The 21,359-nt window shown below is 35.6% G+C and overlaps 1 protein-coding gene across 3 annotated transcripts; it reads left to right on the top strand.

The window, feature by feature from the left end:
- The first annotated feature begins 9,923 nt into the window (after positions 1–9,923).
- Positions 9,924–16,992, top strand: LOC116165530 (cullin-4A). 3 transcript variants are annotated; one of them, XM_031480059.1, is made up of 5 exons: positions 9,924–10,017; positions 10,071–11,425; positions 15,407–16,224; positions 16,275–16,427; positions 16,474–16,992. In XM_031480059.1, exons 2-5 carry the CDS (start codon positions 10,093–10,095, stop codon positions 16,567–16,569), a joined length of 2,400 nt encoding a protein of 799 aa, XP_031335919.1. In that variant the 5' UTR covers positions 9,924–10,017; positions 10,071–10,092; the 3' UTR covers positions 16,570–16,992. The 3 variants fall into 3 exon arrangements, 2 of the variants coding, with proteins under 2 accessions (XP_031335919.1, XP_031335918.1); XR_004144162.1 differs by lacking the exon at positions 9,924–10,017 and having other exon boundaries at positions 10,093–11,425; positions 16,474–16,680; positions 16,730–16,992; XM_031480058.1 differs by having other exon boundaries at positions 9,934–11,425.
- Positions 16,993–21,359: the final 4,367 nt, after the last annotated feature.

Raw genomic sequence — 21,359 nt, 5'->3', positions numbered from 1 at the left:
CTGTTGAATTGTTACCGAATGGTCCTGCGGTGTATGTCGTTTAATAATTTAATATTGGATGATCGTAAGTGCCTTGGATTTGATATTCAAAGTGCCATATGTAAGTACCTACGCTCACTATCACTTCTTATTGTTCGTCGAAAGTCAATGGTACCTACATAAAATACAACTGATGCACAAACAATGTTTCTTTCATAGTAAGCGACATGCACTGTAAGTTCATTAATACTGTGACTAACTGGTGATTGTTACCATAAATTAGAATCATGCCCGCTCTGGTATTCAAAAGTATATTTTCTATTTTTATACAAACTAGTTTTTAGGTGATTATTTATTTAATTTGTTACTCACTGACTTACTGTTATTGTTATGCTATTAATAAATAACATCATTTTCATTTCATTATTAATCTTCAAATAACATGTAACAATGGGCAGTCAACGTTGACGTCAACAGAAGTCACAAAGAGTCAGAATAAGATGGCACTGGAACAGAGAACTGGGCAGTATTCGATTTTGTAAATACTTTTTAGTATTCAAATCCTTTAAAGTATTCAAATACTTTGCAATTAAATACTTTTATGGAAGCAGTTTTTGTAACTTTCACAAATATTTAGTATTCGAATACTTCGCAAAGTATTTGGATACTTAACCTTCCTTTTTTTTTACCAAAAATAGACTACACCAAAATTTCTCGGGAAAACACTTTTTCTTATTAATTTTGATGCGTAGAATCCAAAACAATTCGTACTTTTTCGATTAGATTTAAATCAAAAGTTATAGACTAGAAACCAATTTCGAAAGAAAATTCAAAGGGCTGTAACTTTTGAACTAGTAGCCCAATCTTGGAACTGTTTGAAATTATGGATTCTACAGACCACATTCTATAAGAAAATTTTTCTTCCGGGTCGATCTGGGACAATTGTTTTTTCGGGTCTCAAAAAAAGGCAGTGTATAACCTTCCTTTTTAACCAAAAATCGACTACACCAAAATTTCTCGGGAAAACACTTTTTCTTATTAATTTTGGTGCGTAGAATCCAAAACGATTCGTACTTTTTCGATTAGACTTCTCAATCAAAAGTTATGGACTAAAAACCAATTTCGAAAGAAAATTCAAAGGGCTGTAACTTTTGAACTAGTAGCCCAATCTTGGAACTGTTTGACATTATGGATTCTACAAGCCACATTCTATAAGAAATTTTTTTTCCGGGCCAATCTGAGACAATTGTTTTTTCCGGCCTCAAAAAACGGCAGTACTTTTAAGTTATTCAAATATTTGAGAACAATTTAGAAATGTTTCTTCCATTGTCACAAAATGAAATATAAAAATCCGATACAACTGAATACCGAACGATCCTGGAGTGAAACTTTTTGACTCGATAGTCTACGTAACTTAAAAAGAATAGGGACCTTTCTTATATCCTTAAGACCATGTGTACCAATTTTCAAAGCGATCGCACGTTTCTAAACTATTATGCACACGGACAAACGGATGGTCACAAATGGATCTGTTCCAAAAGCGCTAGAATAATTTCAGAAAGGCGAACGTATAATGTGCACGACGTACGATCGCTTTGAAAACTGGTACACGTATTCTTAAGGATATAACTGGTATAAGAAAGGTCCTGGTAGGTACCTCCTATATAATAATATAATAATAATACGCTTTTACTCCCCTTAAATTTGTATATAACAATAGAAATATAAAAAAAGCTAACCCCATACAAAGTATAACTTGATTTTTAAGTAGTATTAAGCCTTTTATCTAGTATACTATTTTAAATTTTTAATGTATTTGAGTGACAAGTATTTGAATACTTTTTACTGTATTCGAATACTTTTCAAAGTAAGTTAATGAAATACTTTTCAAAGTATTCGAATACTTTTTATAGTATTCGAATACCTTTGAAAGTATTCAAATACTTTTTGAAAATATTCTGCCCAGCTCTGCACTGGAAGAACATCAAGGACCGCCAATGAGCTCCAACAATATGGACGTCTGCTGGAAAAAGAAACACGTCAGTTTCCAATTAAGTACCTACATCAAATCTCAGATTAATTCTTAAGAGTTTGCCTACACACTTGGAGAAGGAATGGAATTGGTCCATCCTTAACATAAAGAGCAAATTAAGTTGTCGTCCTCGTCCACATACATCAACATCAACATTAATTTTGTTTTTTTTTTAATTGTGTATACGGACTTACAATATTATAGATGTTATATATGGCAATAGTGATTGATCCTATCTTATTAAACCTTAGTTAGCTTGAAAATATAAAATAGTTTCACCTGCAGAGTAAATAGATTTAATGTACTACTCCACACTAGGAAAAGCGACTAATTTTGAAACATATTGCAAAGCAACAATATCGATAAAGGAAATTTACACCAACTTTTTGGTTTCCTCTATCACTTAGTATGGCGCCATTTCATTATAGAAACTTGAAGATCGACATAATCGTCGTGTTTCATTATTTGCGATCTGTTACACACGATTTCAGAAATAAAAGCAAAGAACTATAACTACCTATAAGTGTCGTATTATTAGTAAAAAATACTTATAATACGGATCGTTTTTATAACTTATTTATTCGTTAGCAAAACAGCAACTAGCCTTCCCCTATCACAATCGCCTTCTATGTTTCAAATACTTTAAAACCTATTGTCAGGGATTCAACTCGCAAAAAAAGAAAGGAGAAGAAATGGTATATTTTGTGCTGTTGTTCGGCTAAGTACGAGCGAGCGGTGCACAAAGCTCTACCATACCTTTTCCTATGTTACCGCATTGAATAAGTTATTCAATGGTTTGTTTATACGGTCAAATTTGTTACCTACTCATGAGCTACTAGAAAAGTTGACAAAGTTGTGTATTGTAATAATCTAATCTGCAGGTACGTAGGTTGCACAAATGTTTTAAAAGTTTATGGTAGGTGGATCCAAAATAAGGTTTATGAGACACTATAGGAGAAATAATGAAAATCTAATTATTATCCTTTATTCCTATATTAAGAATTTTTCAGTTTTAAGAATGGGACTTCAGAAGAATATAAAATAAACCATAATTTAATTATTTATTTACCAAAATTGCTACATGACGATAAAATACAGGGAATAACCCTATTGACGATTGGTCTGGTTATCTTTGGTGCCCCTGAACTGATATCCATGTTGAGCCTTCCGAGCCTGGGAAAGCACTTCTAAGGATTGGAATAGAAATGGTTTCGATCCCTTGATTGTTGATTGCCTCCACACACATTCGTGGGTGGTGTCATGCAATCTTCTTATGGCGTCTGCCGCGATTCCTGTCCAGTTTTGGGAAATGAAGAATGTGTCCGCTTTTCTAAAACTACCTGAAAGGATCTTCTGTTAGTATTTGTCTCAAGTTTTTTGTGGAACTTCTCGTACTGGTTTGACTTTACTTTCAGTTGCGATTCAAAATGTATTCCTAAAAAATGTAGATAAGTGCGAAAGGAATTATAATGTATATTTTAATTACGTACCAAGACTCTCGATCTGATAATGTAGTGCTAAGTCCTAGTTTTAGATCCCAAACCCTTTTCTCCTTAATGCTTTCTCATCGGTCGAGAACCACCTGCCTTCCGATCGGCTGGCCCAGAGCGATAAGTTCCATCTCACCCAATAGCCAGACCGACGGATGAGAAAACATATTAAGAAAAAAACGGTTTGGGATGTAACACTAGGTCTTGGCATTACATTATTAGATCGAGAGTCTTGGTACGTAATTGAAATATGAATTATAATTCCTTTCGCACTTACTGCCACTTATTAGGGTCACATTTCGAATTGCAATTGAAGGTAAAGTGAAACCATAGTATAATACAATATTATGGTGAAACCAATACCAGAAGTCCCACGGTAAATACTAACTCTTGAAAAGCGAATTCTGCCATATAAGACAAGGAACTGTTTAAATTTGCTTATAAATGCGTAGCAGACAATCAGCACTGACATTCCATTCACCACAAGATGCAAACGAACATTAGTACTTATATTGTGTATAGTATCACTTTGTTAAATGATTTCTATACTTGTGTATCTGCTGTATAAGTTAGGTATGCATGCATTAACTCGCTTATTCTTCTTGAGAGCAGAGCTGGGCAGAATACTTTCAAAAAGTATTTGAATACTAAATAGTAAATACTTTACACAAATCAAAGGTATTTAAATACTAAATACTTTTACGTCCAGCACAAGCGAATACTAGATACAGATACATTGAAAAGTATTCAAATACTTTAGAATGTATTCGAATACTTTGAAAAGTATTTCATTATCTTACTTTGAAAAGTATTCGAATACAGTAAAAAGTATTCAAATACTTGTCATTCAAATACATTAAAAATTTAAAATAGTATACTAGATAAAAGGCTTAATGCAACTTAAAAAATCAAGTTATACTTTGTATGGGGTTAGCTTTTTTTATATTTCTATTGTTATATACAAATTTAAGGGGAGTAAAAGCGTATTATTATTATTATATTATTATATAGGAGGCACCTACCAGGACCTTTCTTATACCAGTTATATCCTCAAGAATACGTGTACCAGTTTTTAAAGCGTCGTGCACATGATACGTACGCCTTTCTGAAATTAATCCTAGCGATTTTGGAACAGATCCATTTTTGACCATCCGTTTGTCCGTGTGCATAATAGTTGGTTTAGAAACGTGCGATCGCGTTGAGAATTGGTACACATGGTCTTAAAGAAGGTTAAACACTGCCTTTTTTTGAGGGCGGAAAAAAAATTGTCTCAGATCGACCCGGAAAAAAATTTTCTTATAGACTGTGGCCTGTAGAATCCATAATTTCAAACAGTTCCAAGATTGGGCTACTAGTTCAAAAGTTACAGCCCTTTGAATTTTCTTTCGAAATTGGTTTCTACTCCATAACTTTTGATTAGATTAGATTAGATTTATTTATAATTCCTTTTGACAATTATCGATATTGTATAGGAAGCGTCAAGTATAGGTATATGACAAACAATTAATGAGACAATAAACTATGACAAACAATAGATACATAAAACAGACAATTCAACATACTACTTTTCATTACAAAATTTGAAACATTCGGCGATGGAGTAAAAACAATTTTCATTTAAGTAACTTTTAAGTTGACATTTAAATTGCTGCAGGTTACAAGAACTCTTTATATATTGCGGTAGAGTATTATATATTTGTGGACCCAGGAACGCAGGAGAGTGTTGCGATACTTTTAATGTTGCTTTCGGGAGATACAGGTTGTCTTTTGTCCTGGTGTTGTGGTTGTGTATATCCGATTTTAAGGTGTGATCATTCTTGTTTGCGAAGACATAGGTACTAAGTTCATATATTAGCATACTTGGTAATGTTAATATTTGAAAAGTTTTAAAAATTATTCTACATGACGTTGTACAACTAACGCCAGCAATTTGTCTTACAATCTTTTTTTGGGCAACTAATACCTTACTAGCGAACGATGAATGACCCCAATAACAAATTCCGTATCTCAAGCGTGAGGATATTTCGCTGTGATAGAGGTTTATTATTTGTGGTAGCGTTAGCACATGTTTCAGATTTTTAATTAGAAATATTGTAGAATGCAATTTACTAATTCGGTACAGTGTGCTTTCCAGTTCAGGTGTTCGTCAATTGTTACCCCTAAAAACTTGACCTTGTTAGTTTGTAAGAGAGGCAAGTTATTAAGTGATAAGCTTAGCTGTTGTACGTGCTTTTTTGGATGATGAAATCTGACGACTTGGGTCTTGGCTACATTAAAGTACAAGTCATTGTGAGAAAACCAATTGGAGAGGCTTTGCAGAAGTTCGCAGCATTTATTTTCAAGGACCGTTTGTGACTTATCCGAGAGTTGGAGTGACGTATCGTCAGCATATGAGCATATAGGGTGAATTTAGCTGTAGAGTAGGCTCGCTCTATGTCATTGATGTAGAGTAGAAAGAGGACAGGACCCAAAATTGAGCCCTGGGGTACTCCCATATTCATACGGACATGGTTTGAGTTTATGTTACACTTTATCCCGTCTTTGTGATATTGCAAAGCGACGTATTGGATTCTTTCAGAAAGAAAAGAACGTAACCACCTCAAAGCCACGCCTCGTATACCGTACGTATCAAGTTTGTTGCAAAGGATCTCAATGTTTACACAATCGAAGGCTTTACTCAAGTCACAAAATATTGCAACTGGACACTCTCCTTTTTCGACATCTGAGATAACATTCTCGTAGAACTTCCAGATTGCAGAATTTGTTGATCTACATGATCGAAAACCATGTTGATTAGGTGTCAGGATATTATGCTTGATTATATAGTTATTTAGACGATTTAAATAACAATATTCAAAAATTTTGCAGAACCCGGATGATATAGTTATAGGTCTATAGTTATCCGGGTCGGTAGTGCTATTTTTTTTGTGAATGGGTAGTACCTTACCGACCTTCAATGCTTTCGGAAATTCTCCTTATGAGAATGATAAGTTGATCAAGTACGCCAAGGGGCTAGCTATCTCGGGTAAAATTTCCTTTATAATAAATGTGGGGATGTCATCATAGCCGCTCGAGAGTTTGCTTTTTAGACAACGCTTTATTAATGGGAGGAGTTCGCCTTCTGTTACTGGATGAAGAAATAATGAGTGCGATTGTGTCGACACTTCGCTTTGTTGTTGTGGGGTATTACAGCGTTTCGCACGGTTACCTATTTGGTTTTTTATTGTGGCAGGAGCCAGTAAGAAGTGCCTATTAAGGTAATTGGCAGTTCTTAGAGGGCCATAGCATATGGATCCGTCGATGTGAATGTTAATATCTGCCCGACCGCTGTCTTTTCGTCTGAATTCTGAAATCACATTCCAGCACGTTTTTGTGGGGTTGTCATCTTTCAAAAATTTTTCGTTGGTAGTATGATTTTTTGGTTTCTCTGACTAGAGTGACGTGTCTCTTTTTCGCCCTATTATATGAGGCATGTAGTTCTGGGTAGGGTTTAAATAACTTGTGTAGATCTTTTGATCTAGCACTAGATATTCTTACTTCCCTGTTTATCCACGAGGTTGTGTCGGTACGGCGACAGTATTTCTTGATGGGAAAATATTCATCGAATAGTTGTTTGAAAGTGATGTAAAATCGTTGGTAGGCTTCATTGATATCACTGCAATCATACAAGAGAGACCAGTTTTGAGCCGCTAGATTCTGTTTAAAATTTGATATACTAACGCTTCCATATCGCCGTTTGAATGTAAATTCACGGAGAGTGGTGTTAATCATATCCTTAATTTCTAAAAGGACCGTATTGTGGTCTGCTATATTGTTCTCTACTACTCTACAAATAAATTTAGGGACGTTTGTAAAAATATTATCAATAATTGAGGTAGAGGAATGTGTTACTCGTGTTGGGTCACTAACCGTCGCTTTCAAATTAAAGCTGGTTACAAGATCATTTAAGTCATTAAATTTACTGTTTCCGTGGATTGAAGGCAAACTGTTAGCGTTAAAGTCCCCACATAGAATTATCTGAACTCCAGGGGTGAAGACAAACTGCAAAACCTGCTGCAACCGGATCAGAAATGTATCGTAGTCACCAGAGGGTGATCTATAACAATTTAATACTATAATACTACTACGTTTACCTGGTTTCCACCGAGCCCCGCAAATTTCAAAATGCTTGTCTATACAAAATTTCTCCAGATTTATACGTTTAGCATCTAGATTGTTTTTTGCCCACATCGCCACGCCGCCACGCTCGACGCTCAACCTACAATAAAATGCAATTAATTTAAAATTATGGATATCAGCTAAATTTAGTAAATCTGGGTTATTTCCAGATTCGGTTGAACACATGAATTTTAAATCACGGTGTTGTGAATTCTCTACATTTAAAAGATTAATTTTATCATGGTTCAGGTTGCGCACGTTTACTAGTAAAATGTGCGGGTTGATGCATTTGGAACGGTAGTCTTCATTTGGAAGCTCTTTATGGATCGCATTTCGGGAGTAGGCTCGAGACCTTCTACCAGTGCTGGCAGCTTGAGAAGTCTAATCGAAAAAGTACGAATTGTTTTGGATTCTACGCACCAAAATTAATAAGAAAAAGTGTTTTCCCGAGAAATTTTAGTGTAGTCGATTTTTGGTTAAAAAGGAAGGTTATACACAGCCTTTTTTTGAGGCCCGAAAAAAAAATTGTCACAGATTGATCCGGAAAAAAAATTTTCTTATAGAATGTGGCCTGTAGAATCCATAATTTCAAACAGTTCCAAGATTGGGTTACTAGTTCAAAAGTTACAGCCCTTTGAATTTTCTTTCCAAATTGGTTTCTAGTCCATAACTTTTGATTGAGAATTCCGAGGAGAATTCTAATCGGAAAAATACGAATTGTTTTGGATTCTACGCACCAAAATTAATAAGAAAAAGTTTTTTCCCGAGAAATTTTGGTGCAGTCGATTTTTGGTAAAAAAGGAAGGTTATACACTGCCTTTTTTTGAGCCCCGAAAAAAAATTGTCTCAGATCGACCCGGAAAAAAAAATTTTCTTATAGAATGTGGCCTGTAGAATCCATAATTTCAAACAGTTCCAAGATTGGGCTACTAGTTCAAAAGTTACAGCCCTTTGAATTTTCTTTCGAAATTGGTTTCTAGTCTATAACTTTTGATTGAGAAGTCTGATCGAAAAAGTACGAATTGTTTTGGATTCTACGCACCAAAATTAAGTATCAAATACTATGCGGAAGTATTCGAATACTAATTATTTGTGAAAGTATTTGAGTTACAAATACAAATACTGCTTCCATAAAAGTATTTAATTACAAAGTATTTGAATACTTTAAAGGATTTGAATACTAAAAAGTATTTACAAAAACGAATACTGCCCAGCTCTGCTTGAGAGATGTATTTATTTTCTTAGATATAATTTTATGATATTGTAAGAGACATGTAGAACATGTTCATGTGCCCTATGGAAACCATGGTTAATGGTTCCGTTACAATATATAAAACGTAAATCTACTCAACTCGACTTACTATACTATAATACTTTTATGTGCATTTTTAAAATGTGGATCCTATAAACAAAACCAAACAAGGACATAAATGACACTTTAAAAATGACAGCCCTCACAGAGGAATCGTGTAACAGCAAATTTTTGAAAAACACTTGTAATTTTTGAAGCATGGAGGGGCTACCAAAAGGATGGCTTGTGAATCCTGTAAACATAATGAGACGAGGAAAAATTCGACGTATTACAAAAATTACACTGCTGTTAACTTATTTCAAAACAACATCTCAACTACACCATTCTCAAGCGAGACCAACCAATAGTATCAGGGTAGCTGGAGGCACCGTCAGAACGTCAGCATTGCTCTTGCAGCTGCAAATGGAAACCACAGAATGGACAACTCCGACCACGAGCATATAAAAAGCATCGCACCAGCGGCTGGAGCACAGGACCAAAAGAAGAAGCGGCGCAGGAGGGTGCTGCAAGGAAACTAGAGAAAACTCATCCATTTCAGTACCATCAACTGCATCAGCATGGATGCTACTACTATCTGATGGATTCCGTGCTTACAAATCCATTTGTAGCTAGGGCTTTTGAAATATGGGTGGCCTGAGCTCACCAATCATAACTTTATGTTAGTTGAAAATGCGGCTGCCGTTTAACTCTTTAAGGCTAATAGTGATAATACTCAATTATAAAAATATACATATTTTAGAAAAACAAAAAATCAGTGATTGAATTTATAATAGTGATCCAAAAACTTTAATAACCCCCTTCTGTAATTAATCCAATTAACGCTCAATGGATAAATTGAAGATTTATTCTGGTACTTCTGGGTTTCTGCAGTACTACTATGGAGACGCCCCTGGTACGATGCAGTGAGGTTTTTAGACACCTATTGGTACTTCACGTTTGTAGCTGAGCCACAGCAGTGCATGCATCAATTTGACAGTTGCAATTGACGTCGCAAAAGCAAATGAAACTACAGCCATTATTCGTTGTTACGGGTTTAAAAAAAATGTGTAAGTGCCGTTTAGTTTAAATTTCGGTTTTGAAATACATTTACTTTCAACAGTCGTGTAGTGTGATGAGCCTATATGTCCAAACACAATAGGAATTTGGAGGACATCAGTCCCTTAAACGTTAGAAGATCTTCAGAGTACTCACCACCTTCAAAACGTAAAAAAGATATTGTAGAGGTAGATGAAAACATGAGTGACAATTCCAACGACAAAAACAAAAAGTCCAGTAACTTTTCCGACATTTCCTCTAACGTTATCGATGGAAGTTCCCTCATTCTTAATCTCAAACCAACCTCTGCCAAGAAAATCATTATAAAAAATTTAAAAAGCGAACCCAAACTTCCAGACGACTATCGAGAACAAACTTGGCTTAAGTTAGAAGAAGCAGTTCTAGCGATTCAAAATGCCACCCGAAATGAGTACTCGTTGGAAATCCTGTACCAGGCGGTTGAAAATATGTGCAATCATAAGATGGGATACATGATCTACAATAATCTCAGAAAAATTACGGAGGGACATGTTCGCCGATCGATCGAGCAGTTTCTCGCCGAGAATATGGATAGGTTTTTGTTTTTAAAGAAAATGAACGAAACGTGGCAAGCGCATTGTCGTCAAATGATTATGATTCGCAGTATATTTTTATATCTAGATCGCACGTATGTTTTGCAGAACCCTCACATTCCGTCAATCTGGGATATGGGTTTGGACTTATTTCGTCAATATATAATGGCCAATACTTTAGTGCAAACTAGAATAGTGGAAGGTTTGTTGATGCTCATCGAAAAGGAGCGGCAAGGTGACGCTGTCGATCGTACCTTGTTGAAATCTCTGTTGCGGATGTTAACCGACCTTCAAATTTACCTGAAAGCTTTTGAAGAAAAGTTTTTGGTTGCGACTGAACGTTTATATGCAGCTGAAGGTATGAGGTTAATGCAAGAAGTTGAGGTACCTCAATACTTGAACCACGTCGAAAAGCGCCTCATCGAAGAAAATGAACGTATCCTACATTATTTAGACAACAGCACAAAACCAAGACTAATCCATACGGTAGAGAAACAGCTTCTAACCGAGCACGTCAGTAACATACTTCAAAAAGGTTTGGACGGTTTGTTGGAAGAGAACCGCCTTCACGATCTCACCTTGTTATATTCGTTGTTCGGACGTATAAAACACGGACACGCCGAGCTTTGTGTCGCGTTTAACGCTTACATAAAAAAGTTTGGCCGTACAATTGTGATAGATCCCGAGAAAGATAAGACAATGGTGCAAGAGTTACTCGATTTCAAAGATATGATGGATAACGTCGTCACGACCTGTTTTAATAAAAACGAAAAGTTTAATAACTCTTTAAAAGAGGCCTTCGAACATTTTATTAATCAAAGAGCGAACAAACCTGCAGAAGTAATCGGTAAGTTTATAATACGTAAAGAAACGGTTGCTGACATTCTGACCCTTTTTTTTTTGGGTAGAAAGTTGTGGCCGAGGTTTCTAGAGTATCCTTATTGATAAATTCCCATGTACCTATTCACAGGTACTTCCAGATATTGACACATCTCGATTTGTCAACTAAGATTATATCGAAAACAAAGTAATTCATATTAGGCATTAGGCAGAGTCAGTGGTAGAGCGTTGGGATACATAGCCAGAGGTTGGGTTTTGGAACCTGGGCTGCGGTAAGAATTTTTCATCTCTGATTGAGATAAGAATGTCCTTAGGTTAGTTTTGAGCATTCTGTCGACTACTCAGAATTAGGTTTTCCTGCAGTTTTCCTAATTCGTCAAGTAAATACAGGAGTAGTATAATAACTTAAGAGCTTCTGCAGGGGAAGCATTGTGGGGGATAATAAATAAGATTTGGAGAAGTGCCACATTTTTTAGTACACGTTTGATTTGGCTTTTGACGCATAAATCTGGTGAGGTGAGGGGGGGGGGGGTTAGAGCATATTCTCCAAAGCGCTATATTTGTTCAAGTTTTTTTTTATTAACAGCGACTCAGCTTATTTATGATTTTCGACTTTCTGACCATCTGTCTGTGAACTTCAGCAAACATAAAATTTTAGAGTTTTAGCGTTTGCTTCGATTTGTTTGTTTCATATATATGACGTATACATTCATGCATTTTTTACCTCCACCATTGAAGATATATAAACAATGCCTCTTCATAGGTACAATTTATTATAACGAGTAAATCGAGGGGGTAACCACTCTGGAAATACATGTACGTTTTACTGTGGAAATCGCAGAAATCACTTCTGAAATCGCGGAAATCACTTCGAAATCGCGTAAGAAATCGCAGAAATCACTTCGAAATTGTGTAAATCAGTTAAGGAATCGTGGAAATCAGTTATGAAATCGCAGAAATCTGCTAAGAAATCTTGTGGAAATCATCGGAAATCAGTTCAAAAATACTCTGCCGGAAATCTTCGCCAACTTTCGTCGTGGCTCAAGTTACTCATGGAGTTACTGCGAGAGTTACTGGAATCGTCAGTCGTAAATCGTAATTCATTTGGTGTTGAACCATTTTTTAGGTCTGTGTTAGCTGAGAAAAACGCGCGCAAATTCAAGGTTCTCCAGTTACTTTGATCTAGATTGAACCTTCCTATCGGCCTTAACGGCAACAGAAGTGACATTATGGAAACAAAATTCTGAATGCGTTCCATGAAATAGTTATTTGACAACATGTTTGATGCGATTTGATCCTGTGGTTTTTCTATGTGTTACTCTCAAGTTAGACTTAGAGGTAGTGCAGAAAAATGAAGACTTTTTCACATTCCTATAGGTCTAGAAGTTGGTTAATTGGCGGTCAAATATTAGTTAGGGACTTTCTTACAGATTTCAGTTAACTTATTTGACAGATAATTTCAATGGAAATAAATGTATTCATATTGCAGCGAACATTCCAAAAATTTCTATAGATATCGAAGCGCCATGAAAGATTAGTAATCGGCGATACAGAACGGAGGCGGATGTGACACAATCCCGGAAATATGACGTATTTTGTTCTGGAATGTTCGTAACCGCTCGCGAACACTCGACTTTATTATATAAGCAAATTGGATTGCATTATACGACATTTCCAACTTCGATATTTTTGAGTTATTGTTATAAATTGTAAGTGATAAATAATAATTATCGTTATAAATTAATTCGTCTTAAGACAGTTATAAATTTATTATCATGACAGCCGAGCGTATGTCTCATCAAAACCAAAAAGTGATAACGAAATTTAAATCTTATGTGCAATTATGTGCAGATCTGGATTCAACAAATTGAATAGACATTTTAAAAAAAATCACTTTGTATAGGTGATGTTTTCGTAAACAATATTCTTCACAAATTCAAAAAAATATCCATTCAGTCTGCTTAATAGCATTTTCTTACCACACCAAAACTGAAACTGAAAAATTATATTTGCTGAACAGTGAACAGTGCGAGGCGAAGCCGAGCTACGAATTGTTACGAAACAGAGTGAGGCGAGGCGGCAAACTCGCCGGAGCCGAGCGAATGTTTCCTCAAAACCAAAAAGTGTTATCAAAACCAAAAAATCTTATGTAGAATTATGTGCAGATCTGGATTCAACAAGTTGAATAGACATTTAAAAAAGGTGATGTTTCCATAAACAAAAATATTCCTCACAAATTCAAAAAAATTATCAAATCGGTCTGCTTAGTACGAGGCTTAGTATCATGTTCTTACCACACCAAAACTGAAACTGGGAAATTGTCCTTGATACATGATACATGGTACATAGGTCGAGTAATCGAAATCAGGAAATTAAACACCGCATGTGAACGGGTCTACAAGATGAAATTTCTAAAACACGATCTTGACTCATACATATGGCCCAAAGTTGAGGACATCCAAAATGTAGAAAGATCCTACATATTCTATGGACCTGTGGACTTAAAAGGTAGTGGTCCATTTACCCTAACAAGATATGAGAAACAGAAAATAGAAAAAATATTTAAAAAAATTAAAAGTAGCGCCGTAAATATTTAGCAATACTTCACATACGTCCTAGACATAAATAATACGTTTTATGCGAGGTTTTATGTCTATATTTTTGTTATACCTTGGACGCTAAATAAAATGTCATTATTATTTTACTTTTATTTTATTTATCGTGCATTTTTAGGGGTATTTCTATTCATGAAATCAAACTTCATTCTATCCCAAGGATAGGAATTTCCTGGCTAGATTAAGTTTCAAGTAAACTGCTTTTTGCAATTAGTCCGTCAGGTAAATTGAGATAGCCATAGAGCCATAGAGCCATAGCCATAGAGGTTTTTAGAAATATTATACCAGTTGCTAATATTACTATTGGTATTATCAAAACTTGGTTAAGATACTCGTTTAATTTCTATAGCGGAATCTTTATATCTTTGTATCTTCTCTTGTTGTGTTTTAATAATATTATTGGATAGAGAACAACCAACATCATTAGAAAGGGCTTCTTTACTTGTTTTGTCGATGTGAAGTCAAGATCACGATAGAGTGCTTATCAGATCTAATATTGCGATACATTAACATTCGATTCCAAAACAGATGATGGTAGATATTTATACTATGCTTTCAAAGATTTTAGCAAATGGTATTATTGTGCAAATTTACTAAATATAATATTAATATTATTCTTATTATTTTGTGAGCACTTAAGAAAAGGCTGGTTAATTAAATACTTTTATTATTAGTTATTAGCTATTCATTATCTGCAAACTGAACTTTAAAATGCAACGCAATCTAGGTGTGATTTCATTTGCAGACCAAAAAGGTACATAGTGACGACGCAATACGTATCTACAAATATGATACCACTATAGGTTCGTATTTGCCTTGCATTTTTTTACCTTACAACACCACCACACGCCACAAATCCTATGTAACTTTAAAGAAATTATAGAAATCATTGCATAATATAGGGAAATCGCAAGTGATTTCCAGGAAATCGTGGAAATCAACCAGAAATCCCAAGTGGTTTTCGAGAAATCAACGAAATCGCTTAAAAATCGCAAGTGATTTCCAGATTTCTAGAAATACGTGTACGTTTTCACTAGAGTAGTTACCCCCTCGGAGTAAATTTTCCACGCCACTGGTCAGTAACTTTGACTTGACTGTCATTTCATAAAAAACAATAAATTGAATAAGGATATTCAAATTATTGTGCCTGTCTTTCCCAAAGACTAATAATAATAATAAATAATAATGAATAAGGATAGTTGACAAAATCGGCATGTGTCGCTGAAAGTAAATAGAAACCAAATACCCAAGTTAGAGTATATTTACCGATTAAAATGTTATATGATTATTGTACTTCTGTTCTTTATACTACACCGTATGGTTGTAGCAAAACATGTGGAGTGCTTTTTCTAATAGTTTTTTAATGTTTTAAGCTAAATTCGTGGATTCCAAACTGAGGGCTGGAAATAAAGAAGCGACTGAAGAAGAACTGGAGCGGCTCTTGGACAAAATAATGGTCCTGTTCCGTTTCATCCACGGTAAAGACGTCTTTGAGGCTTTTTACAAAAAAGATTTAGCGAAAAGATTGTTGGTCGGTAAATCGGCCAGTGTGGACGCCGAAAAGAGTATGTTAAGTAAACTGAAGCAGGAGTGCGGCGGCGGATTCACGTCGAAACTGGAGGGAATGTTTAAGGATATGGAATTAAGTAAAGATATTAACGTTGCCTTTAAACAGCACCTAGTGACTGCCACAGTTCATTACTCTGAAAACTACGTACCTGTTGATATGACTGTAAATATACTAACGATGGGGAACTGGCCCAATTACCCGTTAATGGACGTCAATATGCCCGAAGATATGGTCAGGTTATTGGAGGTCTTTAACAAATTTTACATAAGCAAGCACAGTGGACGGAAGCTAACTTGGCAACCTACCTTAGGTCACTGCGTTTTGCGCGCTCAATTTCGTGGGGGACAAAAGGAACTATTGGTCTCCTTGTTCCAAGCATTGGTACTTTTGCTGTTCAATGGTGCAATGGAACACTCGTTTGAATACATTAAGGTAGCAACGAATATAGAAGACGGAGAACTCCGTCGCACATTACAGTCACTTGCCTGTGGAAAAGCTCGTGTTCTATTGAAATCCCCCAAGGGACGAGACGTCGAGGACCACGACAAATTCCGCTTTAATAACGATTTCACGAACAAACTGTATCGCATCAAGATCAATCAAATTCAATTAAAAGAAACCGTACGTAAAACATCAACTTACTCGACTGATTTTTCATTGTAAGATTTTAGACTGAAGAACAGAAGGCAACCGAGGAGAGAGTCTATCAAGATCGACAATACCAAATTGACGCCGCCATTGTTCGTATTATGAAAATGCGAAAAACACTCAGCCATAATTTACTCATAAGTGAATTATACCTACAGTTAGAGTTTCCAGTCAAAGTAAGTAAAATAATACCTCGAAAGTAATTACAAATTGTGATTCTAGCCCGCCGACCTTAAGAAGAGAATAGAATCTCTCATCGATCGAGATTATATGGAGCGTGACAAAGATAATCCCAATCAATACAACTATGTCGCTTAAATAGTTCACCTTTAGTATTTTGTTCTTGTTCTTGTGGTTATTTTAAAACATTCTGATCGGCATTGCTCTTACTTTCAAGGAACGAATTACTCAAACAGTCTTCTAAAGCCGGTACATTGTTTTGCTTAATTTGTTTATCTTTTTTATTTTTACTTTACAGTTTGACTAAACCAAACATATGGAGTGCCTGGAATAGGGCCTTACAATCCCTTCTGTTTTACACATATTGTTTCTGCGATTAAAATTTGTAACTTATCCATTGTATATAAGATTTTGCGATGATAACTTGAATAGCATAGTATACAATCTAGTCTTTAAGTTTCATAAAATAAATCAAGGGTTCATTTGTTTTTAAGCTGTAAATACGTTCTTATCATTTCTCTGAAAAAAACATTTGTTTCAAATAAACGATGTAAATACAGATGCCTGTCAGTTTGCTTCTAAAACTGTAAATACCTTGTTTTGTATTGAATTGTTTAATCATAATTCATACAGCGTTTAGTTTTTTTGTTGTTTTTTTGTATCTTCCAGATATTTAAAATATATAAAATTTTAGAAAATCTGTAGAACTATTGTTAACACAGTTTCATGATATCTGTTTCTTGTAACGGGTTGCATTATGCTAACGTGTGCAAATCATAAGAGCGAAAATTGAAAATTGTTAAACATTGACATTGGAATGCATAGAAGTGGGGTTTTGTCATTTTTTGTGAATTCGTGTAGTGTGGAAGACACACTTTCCAGATTAAAGCAAGGGCAAAATGTAATGCCGAAGTTAATACTGACAGACCCATATGATATATACATAACACATGCTACAGGTTATTGTACTCTAGTTTGCGCTTATTTAGACTAATCTTGTTGGGGATTATCAATTTCAGCCATGTTTTCTGTACACTAGAGCTCGGTAACAGATGCGGCAAATTTCAATGCCTTGTCTTTAATGAGGTTAGGAATTCTTTCATATATTATTTATTTATTTTATTTTGCGGCGGGGTTTCAGGCAAGGCTGTACTACCAACCCAACCCACTACACATTTACAAATATCCATGCCCGAATCGGGGACTCTTAGCACCACAGTTCAGCTTTAAATGAACTGGTGTGGCCGGTTTAATCTTGTTTGTTTCTATAGCATTAGGGAGGTTCCACAGAAGCTGTAACAAACTGCTTGTTATCGCCATCTAGTTACAAACGTTCTCTTACTCTTGCCTCGCTTTCGTACATCATTTATTTCCATGCCGCCTTCACTGGTTAGTTAGCGCAAGAATGTGTGCACTCTCCTTACCAACCTATTATTATACTAGGGGTGGTTCCAGTCGGTTCCTGCACTGTGATCTTTTGCTCTATTGTGCTTCTTGGTATTGTTTACCGTTCAAGAATGACTGTATCTTAAAAGTCCAGGATTTTAATAGGGCGAAGTTCTGTTACTTCCCCTTGTGTAATTTCTTTGTTTCAGATAGGGGTTTCCTTGCGTTTGTGTATGTGTACGAGTCTAAAGTAGCAATTGCTGCTCTGCTGTCTGTAACTATAAAGATTTTACTTTTGGTAAGGTTCTCTTTTAATAGTTGAGCAAATACATCAGGATTGCATGTACCTTGGCACGGTTACTTTTTGTCCTAAGCTTACAGAAACCGCACCAATGGACATAGCATCAACTTTGTCAAGGATCCAGGTTTTTCTTCGTCCCGTCTCCTCTTCCAACAGCTTTCCCTCCAGGTCTTCATGTGGTTGCTTCGCTAAAGGTTCTAGGTATCCTTTCGCGGTCTCAGTTTTTGCCTTTTTTGAGCTACTTCCCATCAAATCGTTTTCGCATTTACGTCCCAGTCTTCAGTGCAGCCTTGATTACCTATGGTTTCTAGTTACTTAGAGATTGCGTTGAGCCTCCAGGTTCCTGCCTCATCTTTTTTAGCTTCCGGCGCACTCTCCAATACCAGGTGCACCGGTAGTAGTGAGTTGTTGTTTTTCCTGGTCCATGTAAGTCCCACGAGTATGGGGAAAAGAAATGTACACATATGTAAGGTGACTGAATACAACGGAGTGACGCCAGATGCTCCGAGGATAGGGCTGGTAGTTGCTGATCCTCTGTACTCAAGGCACGCACCCCCTTGGTCCGGCCCTCTGACCCTTGGGATTTAAGTTCTCTAGTCTTGATGCTCCCCTAAAAAGTTTGCATCACTTTACTTTGCCGCTTAATAATAGTTTAGGGGCCTAATTAAAATGCAAGAGATGACAAACTTAAATATAAAAAATCTATAAAAGATATATATTTTGAAAATATAGAGCCATTTGGGCAGCTGAAGATATTATTTTTGGGAAGTCAAATTTTGTCATATTAAAGAGGTCAATAGACGCCCTTTTGAGATACAGGCGTTTTAAATTTCAAAATTGGAAAAATTCACTTGGCCTTAGTACACAAGCTGTTTGAAGTACCTATATCAGTGGCTTCCTGTATCGCTAGACCAACTGCCAATACCGCACCAGTACAGTGCTGGGCAGAATACTTTCAAAAAGTATTTGAATACTAAATACTTTTACGTCCAGCACAAGCAAATACTAGATACAGATACATTGAATAGTATTCAAATACTTTGAAAAGTATTTCATTAAACTTACTTTGAAAAGTATTCGAATACAGTAAAAAGTATTCAAATAGTCGCTCAAATACATTAAAAATTTAAAATAGTATACCTACTAGATAAATAAGTTATACTTTGTATGGGGTTAGCTTATTTTATATTTCTATTGTTATATACAAATTTAAGGGGAGTAAAAGCGTATTATTGTTATTATATAGGAGGTACCTACCAGGACCTTTCTTATACCATTTATATCCTTAAGAATACGTGTACCAGTTTTTAAAGCGTCGTGCACATGATACGTACGCCTTTCTGAAATTAATCCTAGCGATTTTGGAACAGATCCATTTTTGACCATCCGTTTGTCCGTGTGCATGATAGTTGGTTTAGAAACGTGCGATCGCTTTGAAAATTGGTACACATGGTCTTAAGGATATAAGAAAGGTCCCTATTGTTTTTAAGTTACGTAGACTATCGAGTCAAAAAGTTTCACTCCAGGATCGTTCGGTATTTAGTTGTATCGGATTTTTATATTTGATTTTGTGACAATGGAAACTTTCCCTAAACATTTCTAAATTGTTCTCAAATATTTGAATAACTTAAAAGTACCTACTGCCTTTTTTTGAGGCCGGAAAAAAAATTGTCTGAGATCGACCCGGAAAAAAATTTTCTTATAGAATGTGGCCTGTAGAATCCATAATTTCAAACAGTTCCAAGATTGGGCTACTAGTTCAAAAGTTACAGCCCTTTGAATTTTCTTTTCGAAATTGGTTTCTAGTCTATAACTTTTGATTGAGAAGTCTGATCGAAAAAGTACGAATTGTTTTGGATTCTACGCACCAAAATTAATAAGAAAAAGTGTTTTCCCGAGAAATTTTGGTGCAGTCGATTTTTGGTAAAAAAAGAAGGTTGTATACACTGCCTTTTTTTGAGGCCCTCAAAAAAAATTGTCTCAGATCGACCCGGAAAAAAAGTTTTCTTATAGAATGTGGCCTGGTAGAATCCATAATTTCAAACAGTTCCAAGATTGGGCTACTAGTTCAAAAGTTACAGCCCTTTGAATTTTCTTTCGAAATTGGTTTCTAGTCTATAACTTTTGATTGAGAAGTCTGATCGAAAAAGTACGAATTGTTTTGGATTCTACGCACCAAAATTAATAAGAAAAAGTGTTTTCCCGAGAAATTTTGGTGTAGTCGATTTTTGGTAAAAAAAGGAAGGTTATACACTGCCTTTTTTTGAGGCCCGAAAAAAAAATTGTCTCAGATCGACCCGGAAAAAAATTTTCTTATAGAATGTGGCCTGTAGAATCCATAATTTCAAACAGTTCCAAGATTGGGCTACTAGTTCAAAAGTTACAGCCCTTTGAATTTTTTTCGAAATTGGTTTCTAGTCTATAACTTTTGATTGAGAAGTCTGATCGAAAAAGTACGAATTGTTTTGGATTCTACGCACCAAAATTAATAAGAAAAAGTGTTTTCCCGAGAAATTTTGGTGCAGTCGATTTTTGTTAAAAAAAGGAAGGTTAAGTATTCAAATACTATGCGAAGTATTCGAATACTTCTCAAAGTATTCAAATACCTTGCGAAGTATTCGAATACTAAATATTTGTGAAAGTATTTGAGTTACAAATACAAATACTGCTTCCATAAAAGTATTTAATTACAAAGTATTTGAATACTTTAAAGTATTTGAATACTAAAAAGTATTTACAAAATCGAATACTGCCCAGCTCTGCACCATATCATCTGCAAATGTTGCAATGGGAACGTCTTCAGTTGTCGCCGGTAGATTATGTAGAACAGGGGACCAAGAACACTGCCCAGTGGTCTTCCTCAGTGGATCTCTGTAGTTTGAGAACTCATCTTCTTGTCTTCCGCTAGTTACCCAGTGAGATTAAGATTTCACTAGTGTTCGAGTTGCACTCAATGCAGTTTGTAAATGCTAGACCCTGTCAAAGCCCTACTGAACCACAACCTGGAGTGCTTTGCAGAACCAAGGACTTCTCAATCTTGTCTACTATTCTATGGACTCAGTTGTGTGGAGCGTTTGCTATGAAATCCAAATTGATATTGTTTTTTCGGCGAGTATTGGTTTTATTCTCCTTAATAGTACTTTTTCGAGATAGCCAGAAGCAACCGATGTCCGTTTGTTACAATTAACCTTCTATAATCGAGTGTCTCGTTTTCATATGAATAAAAAAAGTAGAAACGAAA

The sequence above is a fragment of the Photinus pyralis genome, unplaced genomic scaffold (assembly GCF_008802855.1).
Source record: "Photinus pyralis isolate 1611_PpyrPB1 unplaced genomic scaffold, Ppyr1.3 Ppyr1.4_LG3a, whole genome shotgun sequence".
Taxonomy (NCBI): domain Eukaryota; kingdom Metazoa; phylum Arthropoda; class Insecta; order Coleoptera; family Lampyridae; genus Photinus; species Photinus pyralis.
The sequence above is the reverse complement of the archived record's forward strand: the minus strand, read 5'-3'. Positions and strand labels throughout refer to the sequence as shown.

Excerpts from the sequence above, each read along its gene's own strand:
- LOC116165530 (XM_031480059.1), top strand. The coding sequence starts at position 10,093 with ATGTCCAAACACAATAGGAATTTGGAGGACATCAGTCCCTTAAACGTT. Across the intron at positions 11,426-15,406 it reads CAAACCTGCAGAAGTAATCG|CTAAATTCGTGGATTCCAAA; the intron begins GTAAGTTTATAA and ends TAATGTTTTAAG. Across the intron at positions 16,428-16,473 it reads AGTTAGAGTTTCCAGTCAAA|CCCGCCGACCTTAAGAAGAG; the intron begins GTAAGTAAAATA and ends TTGTGATTCTAG.